Raw genomic sequence first — 12,500 nt, 5'->3', positions numbered from 1 at the left:
TGACCTTTGGAAGTGTTTATGTGTGCGTGTGGGTGTATTAGAGTGATCGAGGGTGTGTGGAGTGCTCTTTGATGGGCGTTTGTGTATAAATGCTATGAAATATGATGTGGGCTATTGGGTGGAGTCGGGGTATTTGTCTGTGAGTGTGCTGAGGAAGCTGTAGGACACTGCTGACTCGTTTTCACTGTGATTGGCCCGCCATCATTCCCTTGGCATGTCACAGGCATCCGGTATTACAGGCCACCCGTGATAACAGTGACAAGCCTCACCTCCTCGCCGCTCTGAGCAATTCCGACCAAATCCAATAAATCCGTTCCATCTGGCGCCGTCGAGCCGGAATGCCCATCTACTTCACGACCGTCTCTCGGTTTCGGAAGGGTGTGTGTGTGGAATTCTGCGGCTGTCGGGGAGCCAAACGAGGCTCGGTCACCTGCGCCGTCGCAGCTATAGCCGTGTCCGGCGACCTTGAACTGTCTGTCGGTGATCTTCTTGGTCCTCATGTCCGGTGTGTTGTGTCCCACTGCAGATTCGCTCGGACAAGGACAAGTCCAATCAGATCCGCTACAGCATCACCGGCGCAGGAGCTGACCAGCCGCCCAACGAGGTGTTCCAGATTCAGCCCGTGACGGGGAAGATGTCCGTCACCAGGCCACTGGACAGAGAGGAGCGCTCGTTCTACCATGTAAGTGCCTCCCCCATCCAACACAGACACAGACACACCTACACACACACACACACACACACACACACACACACACACCTTCCAGATTGACAATGATGCCCATTGTTTGTTGTCACCAGCTTTTCATAAGCAATAAAGCTGCTAATGAAATGTGCCTACCTCCAATGCCGCATGATCGGTGGCAGTTAGATTTAACAGAATGCAGCTCTGAAATACTCAATCTCCCCATACAGGTACATTTGTCACACCGAGATATCGTGCCTTATTTTCCATCTTTTTTATTGAATTAAACCCATCCCCGTAAAAAAAAAAGCCCAAGTCTCTCACTGATTCTTCGGCATGGGGGTTGTGGTTGTACTCCACTTATTATCCATTTTGGAGCTTTTAACTCGTTAAATTGATCAGCCTTGTCGGGAGATGATAAAAACGTCTAGCGGGACGCCCTCGACAAAAGCCCGGCTCCCGCTGTCAATTAGGCGCGTTAGCGTGGCGCGTGGCGTGCTCGCAGGAGCCGGGGAGGTGTGTGTGGATTTGTCGGGGGCTGTCTCCGCTAATGAAAGACCTGTTTAGTCATGTTGCGTATGCGTGTTTTGAGGCATTCACGCTGTTTTTTCTTTTTTTTTTTTATTTCGGCGGAGTCGATGTCAGAGGGAAGGTAGGCAGACTACTAAAACGAAAAAATCATCATAACATACTGGCGTCTGAGTCTCTGACAGGACTCCTGTGACTGATTCAAACCTGTATGGCGGATGAGAACGGTGATATCTCACGGGCTAATTAATGTGCCAAGTCATGTAAACAAAAAGTGCAGTGCGTTAGCGGTTAGCCATATCAATATCAGATATCACTGACTGAATAACAGAAAATGGATGAGTAAATAAATTGGACAGGTGCTGTAAAGACATGAAAAAAACACATCACCCTTCTATGAATGCTGTGGCTTTGCTGTCGACAGTTAAACTGATGTAGCTGCTTCTGCAGTTTAACCTACTGGTTCTTTGTTGTTTCATAATTAACCCTCACACGACAGTCAGCAACACAGCATTCACACCTCACACATATTCTTTCACACTTTTCTCTATCTCTCTATCCGTCTCTCTCTCTTTTTCCCCCTGTGTATCTCTCTTTCTCCCTGGCTCTCTGTCAGTGCAGTGCTCCTCTAGTTAGTTGCTTTGCTCTCTCAGGTATTGATTGTGAAACAGCCTTATTTAGGAGGCTGACCAGAGCCGCTTGACACCAACACTGCCCCAGCTTTCTCAAGGGCTGCTCTCACATCCTCAGTAATGAGCAGGTAGTGTAGTGTGTTGTGTGGGGGGAAGTATCACCATGCACACATTTATCATGTAAATAAACACACACACTCTCACTCACTCACTCACTCACACTCTCACGCACTCACTCACTCACTCACTCACTCATTTACTCACTCACTCACTCACTCACTCACTCACTCACTCACTCTCACACACACACACACACACACACACACACACACACACACACACACACACACACACACACTCACACACACACACACACACTGTACATCCCATTCTATTGTATGGTCTGTGGTCATGCTTTTGTGGTGAGGCTTTATGAAGCTTCTGTTGCATTGCCAGGCACTTAAGGAAATGTGAAATGCTCCGCCAGATTTTAATGTGATGTTCAAAGTGCTGGAGTACAGGAGTTCTCCCCATGTAGTTGTGCTGTGCTGAGTGATTCATAAAAGCATCATACAGCAACAGGCATCCTTTCATTTGGTAATGAGTTACCACAGAAGTAGAGACTTTTTCAATGCTTTCTCCTGATGAAACCAGGGACATATTCACTTTGAGGAGTCACTGGTTGATGTAAAAGATTTTGATCGGTTTACAATTGAAGATTTGAACTAGCTTTTATCTCGGATCGAACATGTAGCGCACAAGTACTGAAGACAATGGCCTTTCCTTGAAGTAATTTCCATATCATTTTCCATCTCAATGACACCAGCAGTTTGGAAGTATTGAATAGGCATAACATAATTTGTATAACCAATTCTACTGGGAAACAAAATGTACTGTTATACAAAGATAGCCATGCTAATTCTAGCTAGCGTGAGTTCATGAATATGCTAGTATGTTATTGTGTCACAGGTTTAGACAGCATACAGTAGACTCTATTTTCAGCTGGTTACGAGCTCGTTGTGCCAACACTGACCTCGTACCATGTCCCGAAAGACCTCCCCTCAAATTAGTCTTCATACCACCCTCCCTCCCTCCCTCCCTCTCTCTCTCTCTCTCCCTTTCTCCCTTCTTCATCCGACTCTCTCCTGTGCTCGTCACGCTAGAGGCTCTCCTGCTCCGGTGCTTTAACAGTCCACCGGGCCCGGGTTGCCCGCCGCAGGCCCCAGATCAGAGATAGTCACAGGGGAGGCGCTCCACCTACAGCGCAGCGCTGGTCTAGACACAGCAAACTTTTTTCTCTCTTGCAGTCCTCCCCTACCTGAGAAAAAGAAGGGGAAAAAAGGACAGGTCAGATGAACTGAAAACTTTTTTTTCCATTTATTTTTTTTTTTTTTTTTTTTTTTCGTAAACAGTGTCTTGAGCAGCGTGAGCAGCCTGCTTAAGCCCCTGCTGCCAGAGGTAAAGAATGGATTTGCCTGGGTGAGAAGAACGAGAAAGAGCGAGAGAATGAGAGAGAGAGAGAGAGAGAGAGCAAGGATGAGAACGAGAGAGAGACAGAGAGAGAGAGCAAGGGAGAGAGAAAGAAAGAGAGAGAGAGAGAGAGAGAGAGAGAGAGAGAGAGAGAGAGAGTTGAGGAGTTTGAAGTTCCATGCGATTGCATCCTCCCCGTGCCAAGACCAGTCGGTGTATTTCCTGGATGTGCCCTGAGATGGAGTGCTAGCGCTCAGTGCAGGGTTGCACTATGGATCTTTCCCTCGCCCAATCTCATGACTTCTCTCCCCGACTGACCTGTTCTGCCTCCTATGAATAAAAGCTGCAGGGAGGACCAGATAAGATATTATGAGGCAAACTAGGCTCAAGAGTTTGATGGGTTTTTTTCTTTTTTTGTTTATTTCTTTATTTATTTGCCAGAGTTATCATCAAAGCTTTAAACCTCTGAACAGGATTTAGTTTTTTTATCTGAAAGGAGAAGATAGAAAGAACAATAGGAGCATGCAGGGAAAAGTCTGTCTTCTACTGGGATTACTCTCGGCTGTGTACTTATTCGCCACTTGGCATTTCCATACATTTTGATGCTGGAGTGGATTTCACATTCGCAGTCGGACAGCTGGTAGGCACTTTTCTGGCCACCTCTCATTTGAGTGGAAAAAGAAAAAGAACAAACAAAGTTGATAATACAAAATCCCCCTCGCGGTGTCCAATCGGCAGTCCGCGGAAACACAGCGGCTGCTAGTTATCTCCAAGCGCAGGCCGGCGTGAAGTGGCTCAGGAGCCTGTCAGGGACGGCGAGCACTTTTGAGTTTCGCTCCTTTTATTTATTTATTTGATATATTTTTTTTATAAAACACCCTCCCCCCCCCCTTTTCCTTACCTCCCCCGCTTCTCACCTGGACGTTTTTTGAAGATAATAACTTTAATTCCGACACCGAATTACATTTCCGCTTCTTTTTAAACGCGGCGGTAATCTTTGACTTGTAATGTTATTGAATTACGCAGATCCTAGTGGCGCGGGCGATAACTTCCTCCGCGCCCAGTGGAGAGTGCTCGAGCCGCCACCCGCCGCGGATATTGGGTGCAGCGGCGGATCAGACGATGTGCGGGGAAAAAGTAAAGTCAAATTAACCTCTGCGAGACCCGCCGCCGCAATTTTCCGTGGGGGAGGAGGACGGGTGGAAGAGGGGCAGAGACATGGAGAGGATATCCATCAGTGTGTGTGTGTGTGTGTGTGTGTGTGTTTGCGTGCATGTGTGTGTGTGGGTATTGGTGGAAGGAGAAGGCTGTGGGCCTGGAAAAGGTTGAAGAAGCTGCGATAGTCTCTTTTCTGTTTCTGCCACGGAGGCCACAGCTCTGACAAGCACTTAAGATTTCTCATCTCTCGTCTTTCAGCATTTCTTCTCTCTCTTTCTGCGCCCACTGTCTTGGATTCCGTCTCTCGGAGGACGACCTGTCTTCCTCGCAGGTTCTCTGTGAGCTCCAGGTGAACGTGTAGGATTCTAAAAGTTAGGCCGTTGCAGTCAGGGCGTGATCTGTGGTGGTGCATCTAAGCTCATCCTTCCACTACTTGTCTAGACGGCATGTAATGGCATAATTTGCTGATATCTTTGAGACAGACTAGGTTGCAGACTTGGCTGCCTCTGTCTGTCTGTACAACCCACCAACTACCTGACAAAGAGTCCATATTAACGCCAGCTACTGTACTGTTTCTTACCTCGAGCAAGGCTCTCATGAAGCAATGGGATTTGTTTGAAAATGTTGCTCAAGATAGCCCTCCCTCATCCAAACATTCACCCTTTCTACAAGAACTATTTATTTGAGCTATACATGGTTACTTACAGTATCAATGAGTGTGTATATACTTATAGAATCAGGAAGTGTTTCTATACTTATAGAATCAAGAAGTGTTTCATGTTGGGAACTAGACTTAAGAATTTGGTGTGTGTGTTTGTGATTGTACGTTGTGATCGGACATTTTAAATTGCAAGGAAAAGAGCATGTGGTGGAAAAGATGAAGGCAGGTTTATGGAAAAGAGCATTGACGTAGTTTGACTATCACCCCAAAATATGCTGTTTCGTTCACCTTAGACTCCCTGGTGTTGCCTTCCAAGTGAACAAGCCCTTTGGTCTTAATCAAAGTGATGAATTCGTTCTGAACTCCTTTTCTTGTCTGTTGCTATTATCTCAGATGGGCCTTCTCAAGAATATTATGATTGATATAGAATCCTCCATACGCAACAGGCATCAGACTTTGGATAAATTAATCATTTGGTATTGATTAAAACCTACCTGGACTGGATGAGAAACCTTTGTGATTTCTATGATCAGAGCTATCCGTTTTCACCTACAGATGCCAGTGTCCAAGGGGAGGACAGAGAGAATGTTATTAATGGAGGGATATTGTAGCCGTTCTGGACTCGTGTATATTTTTTGCTCTTTACTCAAACATTTTGTTTTCCTTTGTTCTGTTGTGAGAGCAGAGGCTTCCTGTTGAGTTGTGCCTCGGTATTGATTTCAACATTAATGCGATGCCAAAACTTTGTAGTGGAATCCAAGATTCATCAGAGAGGCAGGTTGTACTCCAACAGCAGCCTCTCAATATACTTATCTGTATGTATGGAGAGAGAGAGAGAGAGAGAGAGAGAGAGAGAGAGAGAGAGAGAGAGAGAGAGAGAGAGAGCAAGACAAAATAGAGACCAAGGTCACAGTTAATAAGCCAAGAGAAATGGTTGGAATTCCTCAGAAATGCATAAAAATCCTGGCAGTCTTTTGAGTTTAACAAGTTTTGTGTATCATACATTTAATTTAAGTGAAAAAAGCTCTTAAAATCCCTTTCGCTGTAAGGTTATGTGATTTGATTATTATCGCTGTGTAAAAGAGCTATCGTTGAAATGATGTTCCTAACAAAAAATGATCATTAATTACATATTTTAAGAGGCAGCCAGCAAAGAAGTGAGGTATTATGTGATGGTTTATGTGGCATGGGTTCCGTTTTATTATTGTGGTGATTTTTCATTGGTTATGGCCTTGGCTTTTTTTCTGGCAGAGCTACACCAGCAGCATACTGTATGCCGTAGTCAGTGCTCAGAGCCACTGAATAAGAGCTTGAATGTCCTAAAATTGTGTGTGTGTGTGTGTGTGTGTGTGTGTGTGTGTGTGTGTGTGTGCGCTCGCGCGCGCCTTTGTGTGTGTGTGTGTGTGTGTGTGTGTGTGTGTGCGAGTGTGGCTGTATACACAGAAAGTTCCCACAGATGGATATGTCCCTTGTTTATCCGAAAGCAGATTCAGCCGGGCTTAGTGGAGCCTTGGGAGGGGCAGCTGTAGTCTGAGCCCCTATAGTCTCCGGTGTTGTGTCCTGTCTCTCCTGCTCCTGCAACTTAGACCAGCACACAGCATCACACAGGCCTCTTTGAAGGTGTGTGTGTGTGTGTGTGTGTGTGTGTGTGTGTGTGTGTGTGTGTGTGTGTGTGTGCATGTGCGTGTGTGTGTGTGTGTGTGTGACTTTTTTGCAAACAAGACTATTTTCGTACTTCATAGTATACACAAGGCTATCATACCCAGGTGTCAGGTGCATATGACATACACCACTACTAGTCCACCTTTTACAGCCGTATATCATGTGCACAGGAAATGAGTAGGACTTTAGTTTGTCTGTTTGTGATGCTGTCTGTGGGTATAATTTAAATGAGCCTTGACACACTCTCTCTGTCCATCCAGCTGCGAGCGCATGCCGTGGACATGAACGGCATCCAGGTGGAGACTCCCATTGACCTGTACATCAACGTCATCGACATGAACGACAACCGACCCGAGTTCCAGAACCAGGTCTACAACGGCTCGGTACCAGAGAACGCCAGGCCAGGTAAACAGCACAACAGCAATTGAGAGAGAGAGAGAGAGAGAGAGAGAGAGAGAGAAAAACGGAGAGAGCGAAACAACAATTTTACACCAGAAATGACCAGAGCAGAAAACAACTACCATGAGAAAAAAAAAAACAGCTAGAGTGAGCGCAAAAGAAAGACAAAGAGCGAACGAGGGACGCAGATGGGAGGCAAGTGACGAGGTGATGAAACAGCAGCGTGTGTGTGTGGCGGCGAGGGGAGGGGAGGGGAGGGGAGGGAAGGGGGGGGAGGGCAGAGCGGAGGTGATCTGTAGCGAGATTAGAGGCTCTATCAGCAGAGTGTCCCAGGCGTCTCCCACTCTCTTATTAACCGCCGCTACTCAAATAGAAGCCTGTTTGCTAGCTCCTAATTAGCACTTCAGCACTTGGCCTGTGGAAAACGACACAGGGCTTTTAAATGCATTCTAAATGGTGTGATCAGCCATCAAGAGGAACGAAGTGTAGAGGAATGAAGGGAGCAACGAGAGACAGCAGAGAGAGAGAGGGAGGGAGAGGGAAAGAGTGAGAGATAGAGAGAGAACGAGGAATGTATCCATGTACTGTACTGTATGTATGAAGGGGCTCAGTTGGCTTTGCTGCCCTGGTCTAATTGGCATCGTATGGAGGCCCATCAAGAGGTCTTTGTGGGGGCCTACAGACACAAGGCTGCATTGTCTCCCTCTCCCAACAACCTCCCCCACACACACACATACACACACACACACACACACACACACACAGCCAGCTTTCCTCAAAACATGGTGCCGTGTTTCAACCCCCAGAGCAGGTCCCATGCCCACAGCGGGCAGGTGAAACGCCCAGGAGTGAGGAATCCTGGGAAACTGAAGGAGAGGTCCTTTCTCTTCCCCGGGGGTTGAAAAGCATCTCTCCGATTCCCACAGCCCCCCCCCCCCCCCCCCTGCCGCTGCTGCCAATCCAGCAGAGTGGACACACCCCCCGTGTAGATTTCCACCGCTCCCTGACATTCAGATGGGGGGGGGGGGGGGTCCCAGAGTGGCCCCTTGGCCTGCAGCTCGGGAGGGGTGGTGCTTGATAGACAGCCAGAGCTGGTGTCAGTGCTGAAGGAGGGGTCGAGTTCGCTCAGCGATACCTGCGGGGCGCTTAAAGCCTCCCCCCTCTCAAAGCCTCAAACTGCAGGGCTGCATTAAGCGCTCCTTTCTATGCAGTTCATTCATAGCATGAGGGTTTAATGCTTTGTTTTGATTTGGATGTAAAACACAGATCAGAACAGAAGTCATGACCTTGGGAATGAAATAGACAATAATCTTATTCATCTATCATGTTACACCACAAAGGCATGGAGCCTGCCAGGGGGCTAAAGCATCGTGCATTAGCTGTTTCTGTGAGTGGCTGCGGCTCGGTTTCAGCATTCTAAACTTTAATGGCTGTCTGCTTAATTATTTTCAGTCTATTGCGGTTAAAAAGAGACCATCTCCGCCTGCCGTTATTTATGAAAATGAGCGTAGAAGTAATTAATTTTAATTTCCCATTTTCGTGGTGAAACGTGAGATGGAGAGAGATATTTTTTGTGGTTAAATGTGAGAGAGAGATAAGAAGTAAGACCTATCCTCCCCACCATCTGTTGGCTGAGTATGTGATGATGAGCTCACACAATCCGAAGTTGTGCTTTTTTCTTTTTTTGCCTTGCAGATAATGGACTGCATTAGACAATGAATGCTCATTAGGTTAAACTAACCCAGAAGCACTGCAAATTCTTGTGAGATCGCACATTTGGTCTCTTTCTCTCTTTCTCTCTCTCTCTCTCGCCATTTTTCTCTCTCACTCCATTTTCCTCCTTGTTGCCTCACCGCCTTGGTTTTCATCTGAATTGTGTGTGTACATGTGTTATATCTGTGTGTGTATGTATGTGCGATTCGGAGTATGTGGTAGGTTCTGTGGACATCTGGGGGAAGTAAAGTTATTTTGTGAGCTTGTTGTTTTGGTACTAGGAGGTTGTGGTGGGATAATGATCTCTGTCAAGGCGCAGACTGTTGCATCATGGGTGATGAAATATGAAATGTTCTTATGGCACTCAGAAGTGCTGTGGATAGGATATGTGTGCTTGTGTGTGTGTGTGTGTGTGTGTGTATGTGTGTGTGTGTGTGTGTGTGTGTGTGCGCGCGCGTGTGTGTGTGTGTTGTGTTACGTGTGTATTTTCACCCTTTACCCTCTACGTTCTCTTCTCTTTTCACTAATGACCTATCTCATTCCATGCGCCTCTAAGATAATTGGGTTTAAACTTTTTAAGTGCAAGCTCAACAAGTTTTTTTTTTCTTTTCTTTTCCCTACCCATTCTTCCTTCCTCCTTAAGTTGCCATTTCTGTTTCCTCTAGCTACTCAGACACACTGCTTTTTTCCTCTGCTATTTATCATCCTCAAGACTATAAAAAGAACAGAAAAGAACCACTGACAGCGAGCACATCTGGATAAGATACAGCCAGGTCCCCGTCCCCTTTACCATTGTAGAATTCCATTCAGCTCACCGACTTGTCATCCCTCTGTCACGGAGACGTGTTTACACAAGGTCTGGATAGGTGTAAAAAAATGGCCTTAAAGAATAGTTCTGCGCCGCCGTCATCTTCATAAGGCGAGAGCGGAAGCCTTTATGGAAAGAGCAGAACCGTGAAAAGACAGAGCCTGACAGCATGAAAGGGGGGGATTTGAAAGAGAGCAGAAACAGAGGCAAGAGAACTTTCTGTGAGTGTTTGTGATGGTGGTTGGTGGCGGCTGGGCGGTGCAGGAGGGGTTTATGGTGGTGGTGGTGGTGGTGGTGCTGGTAGGGGTTCGGCCCTTGTGCATAGAGCTCTTAGATATTAGAGAGTTGAAGACTGTGCTCTGTTGAGGAGCACAGTGACCCCTGGTGGAGGAGACGGTCACTGCAGCATCCTCTCACTCGCACGCACGGAGTTGTGAAGAGTGAAGACTATTGAAAACTCCTCTGGCTTGACTGAGTATCATTTCAAATCTTCCTAAAGGCAGTCAGTCGAAACATGAACATGAGTGGGTTTTTTTTTTTTTTACCTTTTTAATTTCTCTGCATTTCATTTATTTTTTCCCCCGGCTCGGCTGGTGTGATTTCTGCTGGTGGCAGAACACAGCTAGAGTGGCGGCTGGTTTGGCTGGTGGGAGAGGCCGGTGAGGATTAAATGTAGCATGGTGAAAGTGGTGGAAGTGAGGTGTAATTTTACAGCCGGCAGCTCCTTTATGAGCTCCTGTACCGGCAGATGAGCCGTGAACACTCCCTGGTGCAGTAGGCTGGTCTTCACCCCACACTCACCTGGGCTACTCTCTAGGGATACACACACACACACACACATACACACACATACACATGCACACACACACACACACACACACATAGATTTGCATACTCAATTAGACAGACAAATTGGAATGTAAATACTACATCCGTACATTAAACATGCATCAACATATTTGAAGCATACTTATCATCTGAACAGTACTACACACAAATATTTAGAATAGTAATTTGTTTTACTCCTCTTGTAGGACTTGGGCCTGGATTTCAGCACAGGGGTTCAAGATAGAGTTGACTGTTAATGGAGCTACTGTAGTAGATACACAAAAATGGAGCTTAATTCAATTAAGTTAGACACGAGCGTATCTATTCACACATTCACAAAGAGACTCACGCACAGAGGCATACTTACATGTGCGGCGCAATACATGCACACTCACACAAACACAAGCACAGAGCAAGAGAGAGAGTTAGACACACATAAGCCCACATACAGTACATGTATACACATACGTACACACACACACACACACACACACACACACACACACACACACACACACACACACACACACACAAGCACACCAGCACACAAACACCGAGTGAGAGGGAGGCCGAGAGAGACAGTGAGACACACATAAGCCTACATACATGCATACACACACACACACACACACACACACACACACACACACACACACACACACACACACATTGATGGTCAGTGTTAGTCCAGGCGAGTGCTGAGTTCCTGGTGTAGGAGTGTGGCGGTGTGGCCTTGACTGTGTTCCTCCAGTGAGAGTGCAGTGACTCACGGGGCTGCCGTGGAGGGGAAAAAAACGAGAGAGAAGCCGTTTGAATTTTGAGCCCCAGTGGTTTCAGTGGAAAGCCAATTACAGAGCTGAATTAGTTTCCAAATTAAAGAGTCATTTGAGGGACCGGGGACCTAATCCCGTCAGGCACGGTACAGGACGCCCATACAAAAGGCCCCCATTAAGCTCAGCTAAGAGGCCCGTTTAATGAAATTAACACAGGGGACATACACGCCGGCCTGGACGCTGCACCGGCATCTCACACGCAATCGTCTCCGACGGCAACGCGACCGCCAACACAGACATGTCTTTCATCCCCCTTTTCCCTCTCTCTATCTCCGTTTCTCTCTCTCTCTCCCTCTCTCCCTCTCTCTCTCTCTGCCACTCTCATTGGATTTAAGGCTCTCATATCCTCTCCTCTTTCTCTCTGCCTCCCGTCTTCCCATCTCTCCCCTCTCTTCCTCGGGCGGTAGACAAATCTCGCTTTGAGATTTAATGAACTTTGAAATAGAAGTTGCTGTTACAATTATCCACAGTCCGGCTTTGTCAGTGAACCACTCTAGCAATTAGGACTGAAGGGGGGGGGGGAGTGGGGAAGTGAACTGAGCCTCTCCACAAATGAACTAAGGAGAGGAAAGAGAAGTGCTAGAGCCGTGGTCGACTCTTTTCTCCGGGCGTCCATGTTCTTTTTCGTTTCGTCGAGTTGTTTGCTACACTTTTGAGTCTTTTTCTTTGTTTTTTTTTTGTGTGTGTAATGTCTGAACGCTTGTTTGTGTGAACGCACGTTGGAGGGAATGAATTCCCTCATGGGAGCCTATGTAGAGAGAGAAGCCCAGTGGTGAGTGAAGAGATAAAGAGGGGTTTGAGAGGAAGAACAAAGAGAGGGAGAGAGTGTGAGAGAGAGAGAGGGAGAGCGAGAAAAAGAAAGGAGACTTGGGGAGGAAGGAAGTTAGTGTGAGTAGAGAGTACGAGAGAAGTAGAGAACAAGAGAGCAAAATAAGAAAGAGAATGTGGACAGCCACGGAGGGAAGGAAGGAGAGGGGGAGGAGAGAGAGAGAATTTAAAGAGGGAGAGAGGGAGAAGGATTTACTGAGGAGTGAGAGAGTGAAAAAGAGGGCGGTGGAGAGAGAGAGAGAGAGAAAGAGAGAGAGCGGGAGCTCCCTGGACTGAAGGTTTCTAATTGCCTGGC

The 12,500-nt window shown here is 46.8% G+C and overlaps 1 protein-coding gene across 1 annotated transcript in view; it reads left to right on the top strand.

Annotated features, from left to right (window-relative positions):
- Positions 1–12,500, top strand: part of LOC134087921 (cadherin-4-like) — a 325,999-nt gene that overhangs the window by 256,900 nt on the left and 56,599 nt on the right. The window contains exons 6-7 of the mRNA XM_062541767.1: positions 527–682; positions 7,057–7,201. Coding sequence (XP_062397751.1) covers positions 527–682; positions 7,057–7,201 — 301 coding nt within the window. The remainder of the gene's footprint in view (positions 1–526; positions 683–7,056; positions 7,202–12,500) is intronic.

Source organism: Sardina pilchardus, chromosome 7 (assembly GCF_963854185.1).
Source record: "Sardina pilchardus chromosome 7, fSarPil1.1, whole genome shotgun sequence".
NCBI lineage: Eukaryota > Metazoa > Chordata > Actinopteri > Clupeiformes > Clupeidae > Sardina > Sardina pilchardus.
The sequence above is the reverse complement of the archived record's forward strand: the minus strand, read 5'-3'. Positions and strand labels throughout refer to the sequence as shown.